This window comes from Micromys minutus (assembly GCF_963924665.1).
Source record: "Micromys minutus genome assembly, chromosome: 17".
Lineage (NCBI taxonomy): Eukaryota > Metazoa > Chordata > Mammalia > Rodentia > Muridae > Micromys > Micromys minutus.
Genome location: NC_137952.1, coordinates 32,961,134 through 32,986,347, shown reverse-complemented (window position 1 = coordinate 32,986,347; position 25,214 = coordinate 32,961,134). Strand labels below are relative to the sequence as shown.

Genomic DNA, 25,214 nt, shown 5'->3' with positions numbered 1-25,214 from the left:
TATTTAATATCAGTCATATTTTTATTCCTTAATACTCCAAGACAAGAATACATCACTTTTATAATAAAAAAGTACTTTTAAGGGCTTTACTAGTATTCCTGGTTAGAATAAAAAGCTAAATCTATTTTTATCCATTAAAAGCAATACATTGCCACTTAACTCATTACTCTGAAACTCCTCAAAACTAACATTCATACTTGGGAGCTCAATCTTATTTTCTTTCAATATCTATGAATTTTAGCTAAAATGCCTGACTTGAAAATATTTCACTGATTTTTCAATTTTTTGTCAACAAGCAAAAAACCCAAGACTTTTAATAGCAGCTATAAAATGCCCATCCCCTCACTCCAAAAAAGAAAATTTATATATATAATTAGATGGCAGAAAATACACTTTTAAAAAGTGGCTTGCAGTTTTAGAAGTCCCTCCATGTCGGGCCACCTGTGCATCACCGTAGCACACTCTGTGCCTGCATGTCTTTTGTTTTTCTCCTCTATACTCTTCCATCTAAAAAGGTAAAAGGCAGAGGGAGATTCAGAAAGTTCCAGAGTATGGTCCAAGAGGGACCACCTTTATCACTGGTGTTACTACACCAGCTCTCTAATTCATGTGTTCAGATTAAGGAACACACTTTGTTACAATGGAGGACCTATCACCTGGCATAAATACCTGACACTGGAAAGATGTTTAGCATCTATTGACTCCAAATAATCAGAATAGACATCAGTCACAGAAGAGGAGCCTGCAGGACCAGTCCTACTTGGAACAGAATTCCTTCGTAATGTCGTTAGTGCAATTTATTCTCTCCATTGAGTCTAAGTGTAAAACGATAGACTTTTGAATAAAAGCCAGAATAATGACAAGCTATTGCCAAGAAACACTCATTCTCTGGGGTTTCTGGGGATGCAGCAGTTTAATGAAGCAGACCCTATGTTCACACACAGGGAAGTGCTACACTGAAGGAACCAAGGAAGGAAAATTCTATTAAACCCACTTCCTAGTCACCCACCTCACAAAACCATGCCAGGGGCAGGGAGGGCATTGGTTGAAAAAAAACATGTGAATTAAACCCTTCTGTAGCCAAAAGCACACTGTCCAGCAGCCTCCTAATGTGGAGGTTTCAGCTTCATAAACCTTGTCTGACACTGCTTATCTTTCCTTTCCTGTAATGCACTAAATACATGACTAAGGAAACCCAAAAAGACTGAAAGACAGTACTGACTTCTATCAACACCACCCACAAAAGAAAAAGTAATGTTAATACACATAAGAAAGCATGCAAATGATGGGCAGCCTTGAGCCCAGCAGAGCACGCTAAGTCCACCTGTCACTGCAGAAGCTCTGGCTGACCCTCATGCGCACCCACACCAGCTGTGGGATCATTTGAAGTTATATATACTACTGAGCAACTTCTTACAATGTAACATAAAGCTTTAGGAATTAAGCCTCTGTAGTATAAACCCCTTAAAGATCACAATACTTAGAGATGTGGACACATGTAAATATTTGTTAGTCAAACCAAATTCCAGTTGCCTGGTCTTTTCTTTGGAGTCTGCCCACATCGTTACACTGAAATGTGATATATACAAACTCTGAGCAAGATAGCGTGACCCTACACACAGTGGCAGTTTAGAATTACATTGGCTTGGGTATTTTTATCTTAGACATCTCAGTTTATTCGAAGCTTAGTACATTTTATTTCCTAGGCAATGGGATAAAGAAAAAATTGAGGATATCAACACAATCAAGAGTTTTAATTCCTACAAGAATTTGCCATTTTTACATTTTTGTATATTTTAGGAATTCAACAAACATGAATTAAGCATTCTATTTATTAAACCACAAAGAGAATTATTAAATGATGGTATGCACTGTCACTATAAGCTTTGTTATAACCATGATTAAGAGAAAGCCCACCTTTGTTTTAAAGGGGGCTAAACTAAACACTCGCTGGCACCAGCAGCATGCTTCTACCTGATGGGGACCGCTGATGTCTACTTGCTTGTTCGTGGCAGGGTCTCACTAACCCTGACTCAGCCCCACAGCTGCTGGGATCGATGGCCTGTGCTGCTTGTACTTTTTACATTTTAAGTACAACTAAAGAAACAGGAATCGCAGACTCTGACTCGCTGAGAACAGGAGTTTGGGGAGTAGTCTCAATCCAATAATAAATCAACCTCTGTCAAATTCAAACTGAGCAAGTTTGACCAAAAAACTTGCCCTATACTCTTAAAATGTCAACGTCACAACAGACTCAAGTGGGAGAGATTATTCTAGAATAAAGAAAACTAAAGAAGCATGACAATTAAATACAGAGACTGACCCCTAAATAAATTTTGGGTCAGGAAAAGTTTGAAACTAAGGGTTGGGCAGAGAGAAAAGGGGGTATCATTATGCAGCCAACTGGGAAATGTAAATATGAAGTGCATATTAGATAATAGTATTACAGTGTTATTAAATTTTCCAAGCACAACAATTATATTGTGGTTATGCTGAAGACTTCCTGTGAGATGTGTTCTGAAGTGTTGAGGGTGATGTCTGACATTTACTCTCCAAGGGTTTCGGGTGGGGTTAAGATTAAGCAAATGCAACACAGGATCTGCATGGCTTCAGGCTTAAGGGTCCAGATGCCTGTGATCTACTACTCTCCCACATTTCATGTATGTTTGACATTTCTCATGATAAAAAATGAGGGGGGAAAAGTGCAACATCAGCAATTCCTTTAATTATGTTCATCTGCATGTGTACAAATGTTCACAAGAAAGCCACCACTAATGATTTAATTCCAAAAATTAAAACAAATTAATGAAGACTTGCATATGCTAAACATGTGCAACTGTAGGGACATTATATATCAACATGTGAGTTCCTTTGAATTATTCCTGAAGGAAATGACATCCTCTAAGTTTTTGTGATAAACTTTTTTACTTTATCACCAAATTCCCTTCTCTGATAATTTTTTTGCTTTGTCATAGAATTTAAGCATTATAAACATATTATTTAAAATAGCAAATAAAATATTTGTAGGAGGTGAAAATAATGTTTTAACTATAAAATTATTAACCCATAAAAAGGTAAACAATCATACAACTTCTGTTCAAAAAAACTAAAATGGGTATTTTTATTTTTTTTTACAATGAAGAGTCCATAAGTGATAGACTCCCGACTGCCTGAGTTTTTACATGTTTTACGAAACAGTAACAATTCATCAGAAGACACATGGATGAGATACTTCTTGGATGCCCCATGACCACAGAATTCACCTTCCTTCCTTCCTTATGGGTGAATGACCACCAGGCTTTGATGACCATGACCACACATAAAGTTCTATTAACCCTGCTTCCAGTTGATTTAAGTTAACACCATCAAAATTAACAACTGTTAATAGCCCAAAACATCTTAAGTGGGATATTACCCAAGAACTTTGAAATAACTGTATCTGCTCAAATGCTTAAAAGAATTAAATCGACATATTGGTCAAAGAGGAACTTGGGTGGCACTCATTAAAATCTATCATTTGAAAGTGATACCAAAAGAAGCCTGTAGCCTAGATTGACTCTGATAAAAGGCAGGACCTGTGGGTATCCACAGCATAGCTGGTTTTCACAAGATGAGTTTAACAAAGTACTCATTAGAAGAAATGAAATGTGAGATTTATCGATGCTTCCACTACTGTTCCAAGAAGTTATGATGTTTCATGAGAAATGAGCTTAGTTACAGATAAAGACATTCATGGGTAAATTACTTCAATGCATCTGTTAGGAACTTGACAGAGATGGAAGGCTACACATGTCAAATAAAACCAGAAATGAAATGTTAACTTTGCCACTCACACCCCCAGAAAACAAGTCTTCCTGTCCTTAAGGACCTATTCTTTGATAGATTTATCTTTGCAGAAAAGCAATAAGAAAACCTCCAGCTTCCCCATTAGTCATTTCCATTCCCATAATGAAGTGATGGCCAGAGAGGCATGATGAAGTCATAAGATAAGAATTAGAAGCAATAAGAACACCACGCTGGAGGAAGGAATAAAACTGAACCATAAAAATAAGAATATCGGTAATATTTATGAACCCAGTTAACTGGTGTCAAAGGCAGGACTCTCTCGGGCCAGTGCCAAAAGAGACCTTCATAATTCACTGCTTATGAAGCAGTCTTGATAAGAAACCCTAATTGGCTCAGTTTTCTTCTCTGGCTTTATTTTCCCCCAGAAAGTAGTATTGACTAACACTGAGTCTCTAGCTGTGTGAGGGAAGTGGATCTCTGGCTAGGTGTTCAGATTCTTGTAGGATTTCCAGGATAATGGGGAGCGAAGCACAAAGTATGGAAGTCTCAAGAGGACCATGGTCTAGAGCACAGAAAGCTGCCCCAGGCACTGTACCACACTAGCCCCTGTCAAAGGAGAGAGAGAGGAGATGAAAGCACTGTTGGAAGACAATATGTCAACCAGCAGGATAGATGACACCAGTGGAGATGGCTTCAAGATGGCTAACAGTCAGAAGATAACACCTATTTCTGTCTCGGTGTCACTGCCTACACTCTTAGCTACTCACAACTGTCAGCCTTACTAATAATTGGTGATTGTCTTGTAATATTTTTTCCCAATTACTATTACTCTATATGCCGATTACATCATCTGAAAAAGTGTCTCTCTATGTCGGTTGTTGTCTCTGCCACACTCACCTAGAACACAAACTTCCTGTCATCACTATGGCTCTGTCCTCTGTCCTAGGACGGTGTCTGCGACACCAAATAGTACTGAAAAGAAGGTAAATTAAGTCATTATTTTACCTGATCCCTGGGTTCCCAGGGTTAGGAAGGAAGTTTTAAAACTACCACAGAAAGTCTCTCCTCATTTTTAGGAGCCAGATGACTCGGCTGCCAGGAATCTGTCATTTAACAACTGGGATAAGGATGGAAGTCATTGCCATCACAATGACGTCATGGCCATTACAGCACCTGTCAGACCCTGAACTTTATACACCTCATCACTATAGCAAGGTGACCAAGTAACAACATCCTAATCTCATATGTGAATAAGATAGACAAGGTAGCACAGCTCTGAAGCCACGAGCTAGGAGACCCAGGGATGGTTGATGCTACAGGCCCTGTTCTTCTCTCCACACAATATCCCAGAGCTGAAACCAACTCCTTTGAATCCTCTCTTTTTGATTTTCATCAGCAGACTGAGCTGCAGTCCTGGCTCTTAAAACCTTACCTATTGTTGAGAATTTATAGCTACACAGCCAAACTCTAAATAACTTCCAACAGTAGCTTAAAGTGTCTTGTATTAGTAACACTAAAGGAAAACTTAATGTGTCGAATACTTCTTTCCCTTTAGTCAGTCTATTAGGGATATCTAGGTAAAGTACCATAACATTACCTATGTTTGTGTGTGTGCTTGGGCTTGTGTACCAGCATGCAAAGTGGGGATGTGACAGAATATGTTTCTGTTTTCATGAACACATGAGCACATGTGTATGGAAGCCAGAGGTAAGTGTTGAGAATAGTTCTTCAGGAGACAGACACGTTGCAGTTCGGGTTTGTTTTGGATTCTCTGGTTTTTTTAAAAAACAAAACAAAACAAAAACCAGGCTCTTACCTAGTCCACTATGGCTTCAAATGCATGCAATCAAGGATAACCCCGAACTTCTTATCATCCTGCCTTAGCCTCCCAAGTTCTGGGACAGGTGTGTAACACCCTCTCCAGTGTTAGATAGTGACAGGATCTGCTCTGTGAGTGCTAGGTGGGCATTCTACCAACTGAGCTCCACAGCCAGCTGCCAGCATGCCCAGCTTTCTCTCTGGGTGCTGGGAATGATGGGTGCTCTCATGCTGCACACCAAGCACCTTACCAACCGAGCATCTCCGTAGCCCTAAATTATTTTTATATGCCCACATTACTTCTGTATGTATGTATGTATATGTGTATATATGTGTATGTATATATATATGCATGTGTATGTATGTATGTATATGTGTATATGTGTATATATATGCATGTGTATGTATGCATGTATATGTGTATGCATATATGCATGTATGTATATATGTATGCATGTATGTATGTATGTATGTATGTATGTATGTATGTATGTATATGGTCTTACTCCTTAGCTTTATCACCCACTCTCCTACTTTCCCAGTCTCCTACTTTCACAAGATCAAAGACCTTTAGAATAAGTTAGAAAAAAAATCACAATATACCAGCTAAAACTCTGAAAAAGTATCAATAAGTTGCTCAATGTGCTTTTAAGATACTGAGTTACTCAAAATTTAATAGAAAAGTGTTCAGAAGAGAAGACAAAACTTATGTTACAAAGATTAACCCCAAAAAATTAAATTTGAGAATAGTAAAATTTGATAGATGATACTTTCTTAGATTTAAAACATAATAAATTAAACACAACCATTTTCAAGGGATATGGTATTTGCAAATCAAGCCAATGTACTTAGTTTTTTTTTTTTTAATTACTGTTGCAAAACATTTTAATTAATGCATGTTTGTTGCAAATACCATTAGACCTGATAGTAGCAGCTTGTCCAAATGGGAGACAAAGTCTCAGCATTGCATTAGTGTGGAAATAATATATTTATTAATTCAATCTTATTAACTTGAGTACTATAAGTCTGGAAACAATTTTTAGCCATTTGAATTTTCCCATCCGAGGCGGTGCATATGTTAACAGCTCCGTATAATTTCCCTACATTGTACCCTCGCTATGCTCTAGTTCATGGCAGGAACTCTTTGCAATGCCCGAGAGCGATCGATGGTGTGAATGCTGTGGAACTGTCCGGCGTCCTGGGAGAGGGTCTCACTCCAGGCCTTGTGACCTCGTTTTTTTGTTTTTGTTTTTTTTTTTTTTTGTTTTTTTGTTTTTTTTTTTTTTTGTCATTCTTTTCTTTTTTACTTATTCATTTCCTTTAATTAAAACTAAAAGCACACTGCCCCCCAGTGCTTGGCTGCCCCCACTATCTCCATCTATGGGCACTGAAATACTAAGCCTGATTTTAGCCAATACACTCTCTACTGACAATTTGTCAGTGTAGGGGGTAGGGGCAGAAGAAACAGCAGGCACCTTCCTGAGGTGGGTCTCCCAGTAAGCAGCCAGAGAGACTTCTATGCTGGGGTAACAGAACCAGAATCCAAATAGTTTCGATTTTGTTAAAATTTGTATATAGGGCTGGAGAGATGGCTCAGTGGTTAAGAGCACTGATTGCTCTTCCAGAGGTCCTGAGTTCAATTCCCAGAAACTACATGGTGGCTCACAACCATCTGTGATGCAATCCGATGCCCTCTTCTGGTGAATCTGAAGATAGCTATAGTGCACTCACATGCATAAAATAAATCTTTTTTTTTTTATTTGCATATAGTGTTCTAGTATTTTTGCTTTGTTTCCAATAAAATCTAAAATCCTGAAAAATCTATTCTAATAGATATAGAGTCAGTTTTTTAATGATTATAATGATGAAACTTTTCAAAAAGAAAAAAATAAGGTTACAGTCACCTCTTACATCTCAGAATATGAGCAGTAGCAGTGACCTCAAAGCCTACCAATAATCTAACTGCATTTACTTTCTAGTAAGGAAAACTGAGAGCCTGGGGCCAAAGAGATGGCTCAGCGGTTAAGAGCGCTGACTGCTCTTCCAGAGGTCCTGAGTTCAATTCCCAGCAACCACATGGTGACTCACAACCATCTGTAATTTGATCTGATGCTTCTGATGTGTCTGAAGAGAATGACAGTGTATTCACATACATAAAATAAATAAATCATTTTTAAAGTATTTGTACAATTAGACTGTTTCCTACATTTAAAAAAGAAGAAGAAGAAAAGAAAACTGAGAGCCATAGATGGTGAAAGACATTTCCTTAATCATAAAACAGAGCAATGAAGCCCAAAGCCAGGCCCTCTCTGATCCTCAGACCCACAGGCCTTAGCAAGCAACAGCTGCTGTCTGTGAGTTAAGTACTCATTTATGTTTTTCTTTAATTAATATGAATATAGTAGTAATAACTGGAAAATGACTGCTTCACAGCTGATGGTAAGAATGATTAGTTTATTCATTTAATCCAGTTAAATTGCCTCTTCAGGGGTGTAAAAGCACCCTAAGAAAGTGACACAGCCACCTCTTTCTTCAGGAAGACTGTCCACCAGGCTAATTATATAGTTCTATTATTCTTGATGGCTATAAATACCCTTCAGTACAGAAAAGCAACCCCTTTTGCCAATTATCAGTGGCTCAACCAAGCCATAGAAGACTGGGATGATCCTGAGCCTGTTGCTGTGTGACCATGTCTCCAATTAGTTTTGTGCCCTTCAGTTGACCATGTTTGGCATTTCCTTAGGTGAAGTTGGGGGAACAAAAGAAATATTTACCATCTCTATTTAAATCGCTCTACCCAGAGTTACAAGTGTTGCAGCTGGCTTCAGAACATCTAAGGGAACAGACCTACCTCACTGTATAGAGCCAAGGACCTTAGCCAACAGATGATGGTGATGAACAGATACTAAGCTGCGTTGTTTATCATTCAAAAGTATGTATCTCACCACACAAAACTGATTTTAAAAAATCCCCATTTACAGCATAAATCAGACTCAAGTTGGGGGTCTGAGTAAACTCTGGAAGATACTAGCCTAAAGGGTTAAGACAAACCAGATAGCCCTGGGCCCACTTAGAGGAAAGTTAGAATATCTCAGGAAGAGAAATTCTAACTATAATTCTTGAGTCTATCATGTTTTTCTGTAATCAAGTTCTTCACTGCAAATATGTTATGAGGGGACACATCAAAAATCCCAACACTAAAAGCCCAGTACTAAGGAAACACAGCTGTCTTAGGGCTGTATTGCTGTAAACAGACACCATGACCAAGGCAACTCTTATAAGGACAACACTTAATTCTGGCTAGCTTACAGTTTCAGAGGTTTAGTCCATTATCATCAAGGTAAGAGCATGGCAGCATCTTAGCAGGCATGCCATGGTGGAGAGGCTGAGAGTTCTACATCTTGTTCCAAAGACAAGTAGGAGAAGACTGGCTTCCAAAGACAGACACACTTCCTCCATCAAAGCCACACCTTCTAATAGTACCACTCCCTGGGCCAAGCATATTCAAACCACCACAACATCTGTAATTCCAACACTTAGCAGCCTAGTTCTAAGGGGACACATCTGTAATCCCAGCACTTAAACAGAAGAGGTAGGAGACTGGAAGCTTGAGGTCAGCCTGAATACAGAATAAGTCCCTCAAGACTCTGTCTCAACTAATAAAGCAGTAAAAGGTCAACTAGAAAACTGGCCTAAGAAGACACATGATCTTTTAGTTGTTAGAATAGAATCAAGTTAGCCATAAAATCATGTTCATACACAATTGGGTTGATATAACTTGTAAATAGGTTGTTTCAATTTATATATATAAGGTCATAAGAGACACTAACCTATCATATTTTTGCAATGTCCTTGCCAAGGCCGGAATCAATGAGTCACGTGTGGCTTCATGTCACATTACAATGACCTCATCAAAAAATAGGGTGCTAGCCTCCATCCTAACCTTTAGAAAACTGTGATGCCCAACACCCTTCACCACTTCTCCTTTATGTTCATCTGCATCCACACCTGCATCATAGGCTCCTTAGGGCCAAGCATGACCTCCCTAATGAGAGGTTCTGCACCAAGTACCCCATCTTTCACTCTGGACTAAGCAAGATTTCAAGAAATCATATCTCTTTCACCACCACACAAACTATCATCCACAGAGACAGAAATCCCCTGGCTGATCCAGTCTTAACTGTTTCCTTTCTAAACTCTTTCCTAAATGTTTCTAAAATCTCTAAGGGAGGTCAGTGAGCTAGAAGAACCAGCCCAGCCCAACTGGCCTACCCCAGTGGAGCAAAAAACCTGATGTCATTCTTACTATAAAAGCAGAAACTAGGGCACAGGACATACTCACAAGGTGGAGATTAAGCTTGGCCACAAAGCAGGACATGTCTAGTAGTATCATGCTCTCGAACACATTTCTGAATTTGGCAGGGGATATGGTAGGCATAAATTTTTTGCAACCTACGTTTAATAAGGATTCAACCACTCCTCTAGCCCACCACCCAGCAGAGGTAGTGGAAGAGAAAAGTTATTAGAGGGGAAGTGGACTTATTCAACAATAGTTTTTTGGGGGACGAGCTCCATCTTCTCTCCCAGCAGTTGAGTCCTGTAGCAAACACCAAATACAAGTCTAAAGCTGCAGACCAGTCCTCTAGGCAGGCAGATACCACATAAGAACCTTCGCTAAGGACACACGTGAATTAGTTCGCCTTCTATAGCATTGTTAAGTTTATCTCAATGTTGAGCTCAACAATGAATGGAGGCCTTGAAACATAGTAGTCTATTGATGACAAGGATCCTCCCATCACAGCCAAAGCTTAGAGTGTAGCCACTCAGACAAACAAAATTTCAGTGGTAGTTATCACAAACTACTCGGCAATAGTAAGTGACCCACACTACTCCAATCCATCCTTCCCAATTATTCTGGTTTGCTTTTGTTTATGCTAAAGGTAAACATGAGTCTTAGTCTAGGAGGGAAAAAGGAAGGTGGGGTGACCTAAACAACCTCTGTGATGCACAGTTTAGTCACATCACCCAAAGGACTCCAAATCAGTAAATAAATGATTCAGGTCCCAGTCTTCCTCTCAACAAAGACCAAAACCAAAGACTCAAACACCATGCCTTAAAACCAAAAAGAAAGGGCTCATTTTACTGATAAACTATGTGGATGATTTTGTATTTACATTATTAACTTAAAATGTCAAACCTATTTAAATCCAGGCCACCCATGGCTGACATTGAAGCTTCCCGGGTTTTGTACAGTGAGCACATGGCTTTAGTCCATGTTCAACACTTAATTAAGGGATTTTTTTTTCCCCCAAGATTGTTCTGTAGTTACCATCCTCTTAGAGGCCAGCTGCTACCACATTAGCAGTCGACATCTGGTTGGAATGTTTCAACTTCTATTTTCCTTAACTATTATGTGGATGAGGTTCCTGTCATTCTAAACAAACTGCAGCACTGTCCTTCTATGGACTTGGAAGCACAATAGTTAGGGACATTGCAAACTGGCTGCTGGTTTTTCAAATACTAAATAGCAAACTGCTATTAAAAGATCCACATTTTACTTAAAACTTTTGTATAAGTGTCAGATTATTCTATTTTATAATGTAGGCATTTAAGCTTAAGGTCTCATCCCAAAGGCCAAGAAATATTTGCCTGAAGCATAGCTATATCTAATGATCACACATCAGTATGTGTGTTCTTGTGCACATGCACCCAAGCACATGTGTGTGGTCCCATAAAAGAAATGCCTCCTATCAGAGAGCAAGGTGGAGACTTGAAAGCACGTGCTATAGAACCTCAAACATTTTACTTCCTGAGAACTTCAGTGAGTTCCATACAGGATTTCAAGCCTCACAACCACCGCTCAGCAAAGGACATCACTGTGTGCCTATGTGACTAATTTATTCCTGAAACAAGCAATTCCATCTTCTCAGACTTAAGCAACTAGAAAGCATCCCTGTAGATGAGAGTTGTTCATGGGAATTTCATGAGCTGTGTATGATCCTAGGCCTCAGCTGCACAGTGTGTGTATTCTGGACCAGAGGCTGTTTTAAGATGTGTGGGCTCCCTGTCTGAAATAGCCTTGGGCTGTTCCAGATACTTGAAAGCAGAAATGGCTTTTGCGTGAAATCCTTTGTTTAACTTTACCCAGGAACCAGTTTCAATTTCGTTTACAAGGAAAGTACTTGACATCTTGTATAATGAATATCCAGTCTTAGAGAAGTATTCCTGTTTCTCCACATCCTCACCAGCATAATCTGTCACTTGTGTTTTTGATCCTAGCCATCCTTATGAGTGTAAGATGTAATTTCAAGGTGGTCACATTTTACAAGAAGCATTAAGTGCCAGAAGGGCTTTTGCCATTTCCCTTCTTTGAGTAGCATTTCAACCCATGGATGTAGGGCACTCCTGAAAGAAACGGTCAGTGTGGGGCACGTTGCTATCTGTAGCTCAGAGCCCCACTGCAGGCTTTCAGCTAGAAGACGGTTCTGCACCACATAGCTCCTAGACACCTCTCACCTTACCTCCCACCACTCTGTCCCTCATTAATGCCCCCACTCCATCCCCACCCATAGGGGCCTTGCTCCTCCTAGGTGAGGACAAACTTCTTTACACCTCTTTTCCACCTACCTCATTCTTAGCCACCCCCTCATGTCTCCCTTCAAACTTTCCAGCTAAAGAGCAGATTCCCTGCTGATGGAACTTTTGTTTCCTCAGAGTATTTGGGTTCACTCAGTGTTCACCTATACACTTACTGGGTATATGGTACCTATACCCAATGGGTACACCTCTACACTTACTATCCAAGGCCCATCACTAACATGGAAATTTCACAAGAGCAAAATTTCCTTGATTTAATTTTATCTCTGCTGTCTACAGCAAAGCCTGGCATGCAGTAGGTGTTGGATGAATGCCTCCTGAGTCACTATCTCCAGGACTTAGGGTATTAAATTCATTCAGTGCCTAAAAAGTCTGTCTTCTCTGGAAACACCCCTCATAAAGCCAGTGTTGTTCCTGGGAAAACAGTGTGTGTCTCACTATTCACACACAGGATTCTTGATACCAAGTACAAGTTTCAACACCTTTGTCAATGGCCAACAACCTTCAGAGGAAGTGTTTAGTTAGGTCCCATTGTGCCTCTTCTCCCAGACTCTCTGGGCTCCTGGTTATTCAGGCCCTCCATCACCTGTCTCTTCTGCTACTCATTTCTCCTTCCCAGTCTTTACTTTCACCAAAGGGTGATAATTCATAATCTAAGGGAACAAAGGGAGCACAGAGGCTTAGAACAAGAAGCCTCCAAGTCTCACCCTCCTCCTCAGCAGAGTTTCTAGGGCAAACGTTTCCTACCCATTCATGCTTCAGAGAACGATTGGATCCTTTCAACCTAAACTTTGTGTTTGGCAGAGTCTCAAACACAGAATGCTGTCTGCCGCTGCCTCCCTAGTTCTGGGGTTAAAGATGTGCACCACAGGGCACAGCCATTTCATGTATAACTCGGCTGTTTTCCTAGTGCTGAAGGACTTGACCTCTCTTTAAGCTACCTTTTTCCCTTATCCTTCCCACTTTCCTCAGTGAAGTTATGCTGAAAATCTTGATCAAAAACGTTATTCCTTATGTCAACTATTGAGGCTACAGCTTATGTATACATCAAATACTTCATAAAACTTTTGCATGTCTAGTCTTTTTGTTTTCCTGATATTTAATAACTGCCTAATATTGTTATTACCCATGGAAGTATCCTCAAGCTTTACACAAGCTCTAGAAAATCTCCCAACCCATTTTTGCTTGTGGTTGAGTTAGGTTTCTTGTTTTAATGGCTAAGATGTGCAAGTCCTATTCCTCCCCCATCTCACTCTTTGGTTTATTCTGTGCTGTTTCTGACCTACTGGACAATGTCTGACCTACTGGGTGATGTGAGTTCTGTGCAGGCTCTTCACTCCTTCCTGGGTTTTTATCTCCTAGTTTCCATGTTGTCTTTTCTCTTGGTTTGCTCCTAAGTTTGAAGAGGTTCTACCCCTCCAGCTGTCAGGTGTTACAGGGTTACAGGAGGTTCTACCCCTCCAGCTCTCGGGTGTTACAGGGTTACAGGAGGTTCTATCCCTCCAGCTGTCAGGTGTTACAGGGTTACAGGAGGTTCTACCCCTCCAGCTGTCAGGTGTTACAGGGTTACAGGAGGTTCTATCCCTCCAGCTCTCAGGTGTTACAGGGTTACAGGAGGTTCTATCCCTCCAGCTCTCAGGTGTTACAGGGTTACAGGAGGTTCTATCCCTCCAGCTCTCAGGTGTTACAGGGTTACAGGAGGTTCTATCCCTCCAGCTGTCAGTTGTTACAGGGTTACAGGAGGTTCTATCCCTCCAGCTCTCAGGTGTTACAGTATTACAGTGTTCTATTCTAGCCTCATAGCTGATTGTTTCATTTAAAGGAGCAGTTTAAAATTCGCTGACATTTTAAAAACACTGCTGTGTCCAATGCCCATTTTGAGGATCATTTCCTGTCCTTACCCTTCACCTATAATGTCTTGGCTTTCTAGCCCTACTAGCTCCTCAGCCTTTACTCTTAGCTCTAGAGTTAAAACTTCACAGCAGCAGCTTTGGCCTGGCCTTCCTAGTTTATTATGCAAATACCAGGGAGCCCTTTTTAAATGTTACATTTTATATATTTAGGGTACAAGGAGCCAATCTCTCTTCTGCCAGTTATAGGCTGTTGGCATCTTCGTCCATCCAATTGTTTTAAATTAAGGAGCAAGATCACATAGCATTACTTTGTGTACTATGCAGATTCTCTCATACCTGGGGGCAACCAGACCTGGGGGGGGGGCAGTATTTAGCATTACAATACATAGAAAAAGATAAAATCTCAAAGAGTGACTTATGTCTTTTTGGTTTATCAAAGATAGAACTTGTTACTTATTTAGACTTATTGGTTTTAACTGCACTTAAACTAGTTGTCACTGGAAGGACAGCGTTGCTACTTCTTTTTTTTTTTTTTTTTTTGGCATAAAACTATATGAATATATTTTTGTCAGTACTTGACTTTTTTAAAGGTTTGATAGTATGCATTGAAATTTTATTAGTTACAATGAGCATAAAGTACATGTAAAACAAAACATTAACATGGAAATAGTCAAAGTTTTCTTGGTGTGTATAGATTAAACATAATAATTTTTAAATACCAAAAATATTGCCACAAGGCTATCTTCTTAACTCTTGAGTTATTAACGATTTAAGGTCTAGGTATACCCCACTCTGAGAGGGTGCTATACACTTACTGTTTTTTGTTTTTTGGGGTTTTTTTTTATAAGAAGGACTGAGGCTTCCACTTTTTGGCCTTTCTTTTTTGGAGTTTCATATGGTCTGTGACATGTTTCTTGGGTATTCAGAGCTTTCTGGGGCTAGTATCCAATTATCAGTGACTGCATATTATGTCTGTTCTTTTGTGACTCGGTTGCCTCAGTCAGGATGATATTCTCTAGATGCAGCCATTTTCTTAAGAATTTGGTTAAGTCATTGTTTCTAATAGCTGAGTAGTACTCCATTGTGTAAATATACCACAATTTGTGTATCCATTAATCTACTGAAGGACAACTGGGTTCTTTCTAGCCTCTGGCTACTACTATAAATAAGGCTGCTATGAACATGGTGGAGCATGAATCCTTATTGTATATTAGAGCATCTTTGGGGTATTTACTGCTACTTCCAAATAGTTGGAAATTTCTGGAACTGATTCATACATTTTCTTATGTTTCACTCATTTATTAGCTGTTCTTTCCTCCCCCCAGGCTACCGGATAATTTTCCAATCCTCTTTTTGAATTTTCTCTGTTAGTGATTATATTTTACATATATGAAAGTTCTTGGTGTTTGTTCTTTAACTAGACACTTAATTTAGAGTAGTCTCATCAGCCTGAGAACACAATGTCTCCTCTGCTATCAGCATTGTCGGCCCTATTAATCCCTGTGTTCTCCTTTTTTGTTCTGTCTGCTTTATTTGAGATGTTTTCTTCCAAAATCTGATTATCCTCAGATGCCTTACCATACTTCAGAGTGAGTCAGTAAAACACAAAGCTTTGGAAGTCACTGTGACAGAGTCACACTGCACGTCATGGACCCACCACATTCCCTCCAAGGACATTCTGGTACTCCTGGTAAGGCGTGAGATGACAAGACTGCCAGTATGCTGGAGCAGACCTGAGCATCGGGATCTAGAAACACTGTTCAGAAGCAAAATAGCATGTTATTTCCCAGTTACCAAATCCACTTCCAGCCTTGCCTATCTTGAGGATCAGAGTCCTTCAATTCAGTACCAGTGTTTCTCCAGGGACGGATCAGTGCACATAGGCTAGGATGGTCCCGGGTAAGTAAGATAGAGCTTCAAAGTTCTAACTAGTTTTCAAATAAGAACAGTGCCCCACAGCACAGCGCCGTGTCATTCCACCCTGCTTGCTTTCTTTCTATCCTTCCCTGAGACTGGTATGAGTCAGCTTGCTTCTATCTATGTGTGCTCTCGTGGCACTTAGCTTTGACCTTTCTTCCTTCTGCTAAGTCATGCACCAGTCTCCCATCCACTTCCCATCTTTGTGTTTTGTGGTTTCAGGTTTATCAAAGATGGATTTGTGTTTATGCTTCTTAATTTCCCAGCTTTGGAGAAGATTGCAGGATGGTGAAAGAATGGATGTGCCTTAACTCTGACATCTTGAAATCAGGAAAGCGGGTATTTTGTTGCCCTAGCTTCCACCCAGAACGCTTTAGCTTATTAATGAATTAGTAATTTCCACATCTAATTGTAATGAGTGCAGCGAAACAGGACAGTCTATGTGAAAGCTGGGACAGCTTCCATCACAGATCTCTGCAGGCCCAGTATCCTTAGGAAACACACTGTACGCTCTGCCCCAGGAGATGGGCCTCTGCAGACATCTTCCCCATTCACAACCCTCTGTGTCACTCCCATTTCTGTTTCTCTCATACCCTTGTTGCTAGAGTTCAGCAATGAGGCCCAAAGCTGCTCCTGACACCACATGGCTTCTTGATTTGCCAAGGAACCCTTCCTAGACCATTCCCGGTAACTCTAAACACTCCCTTTATTGAGCTTAGTCCTAGCCTGTGCACTGTGTTTCCTACTGGGGTACTGCGGAAGTACTAATACAACGGGAGATTTGGAACAACCTCATACCTACAGCCCACTGAAGTCTTGTGCTCTGATGTGGTCAGGAAGTAGGGGTGCACGTGTGGTTCCCTCTGGGATAAAAGCACTGGCCTCAGATAGTACTGGTAAAAATATAGACATCTTTTATTTCTTAAATGGTGAAATAGAGACAACCAAATTTAATTCTAAAAGCTCAATTTTATCATTTTTTGCTTTTCCCTTAGACAGTTATATCAAGGGTCAGAAAAAATAATAATAAGCTTCGCTAATCCCCCCTTCAAAAATAAAAATAAAAATGAAACACTTTCCCCCATCTTCTCTACTGTACTTGACTAGTCTTTAAAAAAAAAATATTAATTAAAAGTAAATAAAAGTGAAGTCTTTGACTTCAGCCCTCCCTTTATATCCAATGGGCGTTCCCCTTTTCCTACCTCCCATAGAACCTGCAGCCCATCCCTGGTGCATGGCATGGAAACTACAAAGACCTCATCTTCTTAGCCTCTTGGCACCAGCCAACCCTGCCACTAGCGTCCTGACAAAATGTCCTCCTTGTCTTTGCCATTCTTCCTGGTCCCTACCTCTCAGACTCTTCTTTCACTTCGGTAGACAGCAGTCGTGCACGCGCCTCACTCACTCCTGTTCCCCAGCTGTCTCCACCTCTATTCTAACCACTGTACTGTCTTCCCCACTCCAGAGGCTGCCAACGTCAGCAAAAGATGGATACTGTAGTCCAGGCCTGTACACCAGAAGGAGAATTGTAAGTTTGAAGATAGTTTGGGATACATAAAGAGACCCTGTCTAAAAACTAGAGTTAATTATATTATTGATGACCTTCAAAAGAAGTTGGAACAAATAAAAACTGAGTAGTTCTGTATGCCTAGATTCTATATGCCTAGGTTCAGTATGCTTAGACTCTGTATGCCTAGGTTCTGTATAACTACACACTATGTGACTAGGTTCTGTATGCCTAGGTTCTATATGACTGGGCTCTGTTTGCCTAGGTTCTGTTTGCCTAGGTTCTGATGCCTAGGCTCTATATGACTAGGTTCTGTTTGCCTAGGATCCTCACACTCAACACTTGGCTTCACCTCAGGCCACAATGCCATTTAGATGCCTACTCCAAGGCATCACAGATAGTAAGAAACTTGAAAAGAATCCTTGACTCTTTGCTGGCCTCTAACCTCACACCCAATTAATGCCCAAATCACAATGTTTCTCTCCAGATGGACTTTAAACTCAGTATCTAATTCCTTGCATTCTTATCCCTTCCCTTGTCTTCGCTTTGTCCTGCCCTTGTGCCTTGTCTCACATTCCGCTATACACAGATCTGCAACAATGTAGCCAGCCAACCCTGGCTGAAACCACTGAAACAGAGCCAGAATAAATCTTTTCTCCCCTAAACTGTTCTTATTGGATATTTTTTTAATGCTTATTAAACTATCAGATTAAAGGTTGTGACAGAGAAGGCATAGTTTACATATAAATTTTTTCATTTTCTTCTCAAAAATGAAACAAACAAAAAAACAAGTACTGTTGCAGTGAGCAAAATAAATTTCCCATGGAAAAAAACTGTTTATAGCAAGGAAAGTTTTCTCTTTAATGTCTCCCTTTCCCATATGTAAAGTTTTCATTATAAAAATTTAAACACACTTTTTACAAACTAAGAATATGGCTAGCTTTCTACCTTTTTGGCCTGCCTCTTGCTTTGTCTATTCCCAATCGATCTGTGAACTTCAGTTTACATGCCTGGGTTTAACATAGTAGTTCTCAATCTGCCGGTCAAGACCCCTTTGGGGGTTACATATCAGATATCCTGCCTATCAGATATTTGCATTATGAGTCATAATAGCAGAATTACCGTTATGAAGTAGCAACTTTTATTGATGGGGGTCACCACAGCATGAGGAACTGTATCAAAGGGTAACAGCAATAGGAAGGTTGAAAAACCACTGGTTTAAAAAAAAAAAAAAAAAAAACCAAAAACCTGCAATGGCATTTCACTTGAAGCAGAATGCTGAGAATCTAAGTTCACCTGCTCCAAGCTGCAAAACCAGAGATTTATGCAAACTTGTAAAACTTGTAAAGGCTTTCTGACTTCAGGTAGAATTTCTGTTAGGGTAAGCACTTCCTCCTTGAATGGAATATTTCAGTGACTAATCTACTAATACTGGGTTTTAACAGATGTGCATTTGGTTCCTTTCTTGCCTGTTCTCTATACTTTCTGCCCACTGCCTGAGAATACTTAAGGTTTTAGGTAAAAACAAGAAACAGAAACAAAAATAAACAAAAACAGGCCCAACCATGAAGCCTAATGTCTTGCTTTGAATGTATCCTGCCAGTAAGAATACCTCTGAAATAATGTCCTCTATTCAAGCTCCACACATAATCCAAGAGCACCTCACTACAGTCATTCAGCCCTGTTGACTGGCTGGCCAGAGACTATCAGCAGCACTATAGTGAGAGACCACAGGCACAACATAGTAGATTACAGCACTTGCCCACAGATGTTGGCTTTTCCTTACCAGTTAAGACAGGGTTTTGGTGTTGAGGAAGACAGTCTGACTCTGCAGTGCAGATGCTGTCATCGAGGTCTTACCAGGTTAACATCACGGTGCTTACCTTGGATAGTCTCATTCCCAGCACTGTGAGAGTCACTAACCCAGCACAGCAGACCAGAGCACTGGAGCTGGAGAGGCCCGAACTTGGGGGTATATTTCCATCTACCAGACAATTCATTCCAGGCAGGTTACTAAGGCCAAAGTGTTCCTAAGAATGTTAAAAAGAAAGAAAGAAAGAAAGAAAGAAAGAAAGAAAGAAAGAAAGAAAGAAAGAAAGGAAGGAAGGAAGGAAGGAAGGAAGGAAGAAAAGAAAAGAAAAAAAAGAAACAAAACAAAACAAAAAAGTCATGCCAATAGTCATTTCAGTATTGAACCCAAAAAGCAGTAGAAACTTTATCAGTCAGCAGAGGGGAAAGTCTGCAACAGACACAAAGTTTCTATAGCAAATGGGGTAAATGATTACAGTGGGAGCTACACCTGCCATCTGATTTAATGGCTCCTGCCCTCTCATCTGTGGATGAGTCCTCTGAATTAGACTTTTTATTTTGTTCAACAAAAAGCTACTGATTCACTTACTAAATTGCCTCAAAGGATTTTTCTTTGAAAATCAACTAGTTTGAACAAGTATTTAAAAAATATATATAAAACAATTACAAGTTGCCCAGTAAGGCTGGAAACCCCTAGCAGTCAGAGAGCAGGTTGAGCTTTAGCCCTCCAGCATCTTACGCAAGGTCTAAACCCAACAGCAGCTGTCTCCAGGGTATCTGGCCTCCAGCTCCACCTCTATCAACTCTTTTTTTTTTTTTTTAACTCTTTTTATAAAGAAAACCCTAAGCACTAGGAGGCTAACAAGCTTTCCCAGGGTTACACAAAGAATGACTGAAGACCACAAGACCGAGATTGTCCCCATGCAAAGGGTGCTTGCAGTGAGACCCAAGACTCTGGAGTCTCAGTTGACTTCCCCACTGCTGTGCAAATGGAGACAGCACTGTTGCCATGTTTACAGGCCCACCAGCCACACCAGGAAGTTCAGAGTTTTCACTGGAGTTATTGATGCAATTTAATCCTCTTGTAGCTTTAAAGACAGACAAATTAGAATTTAGGTGTAAATGATATTGAAGTCCCCAAAGGAGGCAGGGAATTTTTCTATGAACAGGAAAGACCAATCAAATTAGACTCTGGGTTAAAGGTAGAAAACTCTAATGTACTTGAACTGACCTGTAAAACCTGGATTGGGAGGTGATATCATATTATAATCTTCATTATTTAGGATTAAAATAAACTCAGTCCTCCCTCCTCCTCTAGGAAAAGAATGGTCTTCTTCAGAAATTTCTCAAATAATTCAAGACCAAAGTTTGAGAAACTATTACATTACCTAATTAAGAATTTCATCATACATATTCTTTTAGGGAGAAATTTCAATAAGTAAGTTAGACTAGCCAAAGGAACAACAAAATGCTGCAAATAAAAACTGCTTTTGTCCTTAATTTGTTGTCCATTTGTCTTTCTTGGCAAAAGTCATGTTCCACAAAAGAAAAGATTTAGTCGGATGTACCTCCTGATTCCAAGTCATCTAAAAATCTCCTTCCAGAAACACAAACAAATTATACACTGAAGACGTGCTGTTGCCAACGCCCCTCTGCACAGAACATCAGACAGCCCACTCAAAAGCAGCAGTCCTTGGGAAATGCTATATATTTAACCATAAACTGATCTACAGACTGTCTTGGACGTGAATCATACTTACAAACTTAGCACGCAATGTTTAAGTTCAACAGTAACAGCAGACTGAAAAACACAACTGTGTTGTGCCAAACGCTGCAGTAGCTTTATCCCAAGAGGATAACATGTTCAATTTCACATAAACAGACCATCCCTTGGAACTTTCTAGTATTTAATTTGAAGGTTTCTTGACTGGCTAGCACTGAAATCACTTTTCTGCCAAAAGGTCATTGTACAAACCTGTGTTTTTACATATAAGTTGTCAAACCAAAGAGGTAAGCTTTAAGCCCCTAAAAGGATCCAAAGCAATACAATATATCTATATATCTATATATCTATCTATCTATATATATATATATATATATATATATATATATATATATATATAGAATGTGTGTGTGTTTGTATGTGAGGGGGGAGGGAGGAAGGGAGGGAAAGAGGGAGAGAGAGAAAGAGGTCACTTTACCAGATGGTACAAAAAGGCATATTGTTGCAAGGAAGGTCAACTTGCATTTGCTTGACCAATGCTTCCAAATACTCTAATTCCCACTAATGTGGATGACAATCCCAATGATTTGAAGATTTAAAACAGGCCAATAACTATTCCCAGAAGTTATTACCATGTGTCTGGAAAAAAACCACATTCTCAAGAAATGAATGTTGCACTCCCAAGCCAGACCTCCATGACAGCAGCTCAGGACTACACATCCCAAGTTATCCTGACAGGCTTCTATAAGACCATGTCACTGAGTCCTAAGCTGCTTGTGACAATTTTGGATAGGACCTCTAGGCCTCTTGGATCATAAGCTCTCAAAAAGACAAAACAGAAAAGCATGTTTACTAGTTTCCTTTTGAATCACGAAGACAAAAAAATTATTTCTTAATATCCTTAACCTATGATGTGTTACAAGACTCAATACAACTAAAATGATTATTGAATGAGTGTTAATTTAAAAAATAAAAGTTAAGGGGCTGTAGAGATATCTCAGGGGTTAAAAACATTTGTTGCTCTTACAGAGGAGGTTCAATTCCCAGTACCACATGGTGGCTAACAACAGTCGGTAACTCCAGTCCTAGGGGACTTGATTCCCTCTTTCAGTCTCTGTGGGTACCAAGCATGCATGTGATGCACAGACATACATGCAGGCAAAGCACCCACAGGCATAAAATAAAAATAAGTAGATTTTTTTATTGTTAGAAAATAAAATGAAGAACACAAAAAGATACATAAGAGTGGATCTGGAAACAGCAAGTATTGGTTTTCTGTCAGTGCTTCCTGCTTTCCTATTGTGAGAAAAAGTGGAAACAGTTCACTGTTCTAGGCTTACAGACAACACTCAAGTTTTGAAATTAATATTAAGTCAATGTTTCTGAGAAACTACTCACAATAATACCTTCCACTACAACGCTTTTATTCTCACCTGGACAGGCACTAACCGTGCTGGCTGCCATGCCTACATTCCAGCAAAGGGACATCCTGCAAACAGTCTTCAGCAGTGACATCGATTTACAGATAAAGCCACGCTTTAACTCAAATTAATAAAGCTGGATCATACCCATATCAAACTTATGGCTGCTCAGTGCTAAGTCCCAATCCAGTACATTCCTGTACATCCCAAGAATAGAATGTAAACACCAGGACAATCTCTCTTCAAAGTGTATTCAGTGAAGAAGAGCCAGTCAAATGAAAGACCATGATCACCCCTGTGAACACAACCCAGAGACAATCACATGTCCCCCACCCTCTGAAACAGAAGTCAGCAAAATACAAGAAGAGCATCAATACTAAAAGGAGACCAAAACCACAGAGGAGTTAATCTGGAAAACATGACTATAATCTCAATGGCCAGTATGCATCCATTTACCTGAATTCCCTTAAATCCACATAGGAAGTAGTTGTGCCATAGAGGTTTGGTCTTGTCAATACAGATGCTATTAGCTGTAGTACTGAAGTCTCTGAAAAAACAAGACTCATTAATTTGTCTGAATGCTGGCAGAGGGGGAAAAAAAAAAAAGAATCAGTGGCTGACTGCTGCCCTCTTGTGACAGGACAATGAAACCGAGTCTCCTTTTCTAGTTACTTAAATGTGTGTGTCTCACAGCCGCCAACAGTGAACACCTCCAGATGCTAAAAGGAAGCTGTAGTAGCCTTAATAACTAATCTACTTCTAACTGGCCCTTCTTATTTCCAGAAACAGATAGGAAACAACATACTTTAGCATAATCCACATTCATTTTTCTCTTTCGAGTTAGTGCTGATTAGCTAGTATAAACCACATGAGTGCTTTATCCTCTACACCTGCTCCAAGGCAGGCCCTAGCTCAAACAGAAGTACTCAGAGTTCTCATCTGTCCACATTCTCTGAAAGCCACCCAATTTGACCAGTCATGACCCATTGTGAGTCTACAATGATATGAAGGTACAAGTGAATAAACAGCTAAGTGAAGAAAAGGGGAAATTATTTCACATCATAAAATGCCAAGCTTAGTGAGATGGTTCAGTGGGTAAAGTCTGTGCCATGTAATCTTAACAACATGATCCCTAGAACACAAATGAAGAAAGACAGAACTAACTCCACAAAGCTGTCCTCTGACTTCCACAAGTGTGCTATAGAATGCATGCTATGCATGCACATTACATACTCCACACACACACACACACACACACACACACACACACACATATGCATATGCATGCACAGACATATGCACACACATATACACACATAAACACACATATACATACATAAACACGCCCATGTGTGCGAACACATATGGGGGGAAGATAATTTTAAAGTATGTCAATAAACCAATATCAAAGAAATAATGAAAATTTAAAAATACTGCATGTGAATTCCATGCTAATGGTTTCATCAGTGAATATCTAAAGTAAAAAATTGATGAAAACAAGATATTTACATAGTGTCTAAGCATTACCTCAGTATCACCAGAAGCCACTTATTAACTGAAAGAAGAAAACAGGAATTCTATGTTAGAAAGTTAGCAGTTTGGCAGGTTGGTCTGCTTCTCTGAATTCCTCGGAAAAGCCTAACACTCCTTCCCTCTTATCTCTGCACTCCACATGTCTTCACCATACTTTGGGCTTCCCTCCTGCAATTTCTATTTTTCTGGAATAGAAAGTATCTGTGCTGGCTCTTCTTCAAAGGTTGGTAGAGTTGGGTGGTGAAAATGTGCGGGCCTGAGCTGTTTGCAATGCTTCTAATTGCTCGAGCATTTCATACAATGCATCTTGACCCTATTCCTCTCCATAATGTCTCCAGGATCCACTCTCACCTCTCCATTCTCACCTAACTTTGTTTCCTTTTTTAATAACCCAAGTCCAGTTTGTGCTTTCCTTAAAGAAAATTGACTCTCCTTCCCCCAGGAACCATCAGATGTGCACAGCTCCTCATTAGAGGGAGGGGCTCACCCCCTCTGACCCATGCTAGACCAGCTTCACCTTATGCAGGCAGGCTCAACTACTCTGTGTTCCTGAGCACAGCAGTCCTGTCACATGCAGAAGACACCATTTCACTTCAGTCCTCTCCAGCATCTGGCGCTTACGATCTCCCTGTCCGCTCTTCTGCCATGGTCCTTCGGTGGGGAAGTGTGATGGAAATGTCCCACTCCTAACTATCCACTGACACTGTTCTCTGCACCTCCATCAGCTGTGCATTTCTGACCACAGGTAATCTCAGTGAGCTACCGCAGTTACCCACATCATGTTTGCCGCCCACAGGCATATCTTTCCACACCAATAGTTCACCCAGCTAGGTAAGACTGTTGATGATTGCTCTCCCCTAGTACTCTAGGAAGCAGCTCCTACTAATGAAAGTTAGCCAACGGGGAGGACGGTTCCTGGTCAGAATCAATGTTATTTCTATGTCTTGTGACAAGTATGTAATTAACATCTTCAATAGGCCTTACCAAAGCCTTGACTTTTTAAATTGAAAATGTTTTTGTTCAATTGATGTCTTTCTGTTGTTTTGGTTTAAGTCGTTACTTGAATCTCATTGTTTATTAACCTGTGTACTCTGTTGATCTCGTCCAGATTTTATATGGGTAGGTTATATGCATCTAGAAATTCATTCATTTCTTTCAGATTTTCCAACATCATAAAATATAAGAGCTCTAAAATATATCACAACAATTTCCTGAATTCCACAAGTATCAACTGCTATGTCTCCCTTTTT

General features: G+C 40.0%; 1 protein-coding gene across 3 annotated transcripts in view; it reads right to left on the bottom strand.

The window, feature by feature from the left end:
- The window catches only part of GALK2 (galactokinase 2), an 85,240-nt gene that overhangs the window by 48,008 nt on the left and 12,018 nt on the right, over positions 1-25,214 (bottom strand). For all 3 annotated transcript variants that reach the window (XM_080930869.1, XM_080930870.1, XM_080930871.1), the window contains 2 exons: positions 22,888-22,978; positions 19,362-19,508 (listed from right to left, as the gene is read on the bottom strand). In XM_080930869.1, the coding sequence (XP_080786995.1) occupies positions 19,362-19,508; positions 22,888-22,978 (238 nt within the window). The remainder of the gene's footprint in view (positions 1-19,361; positions 19,509-22,887; positions 22,979-25,214) is intronic.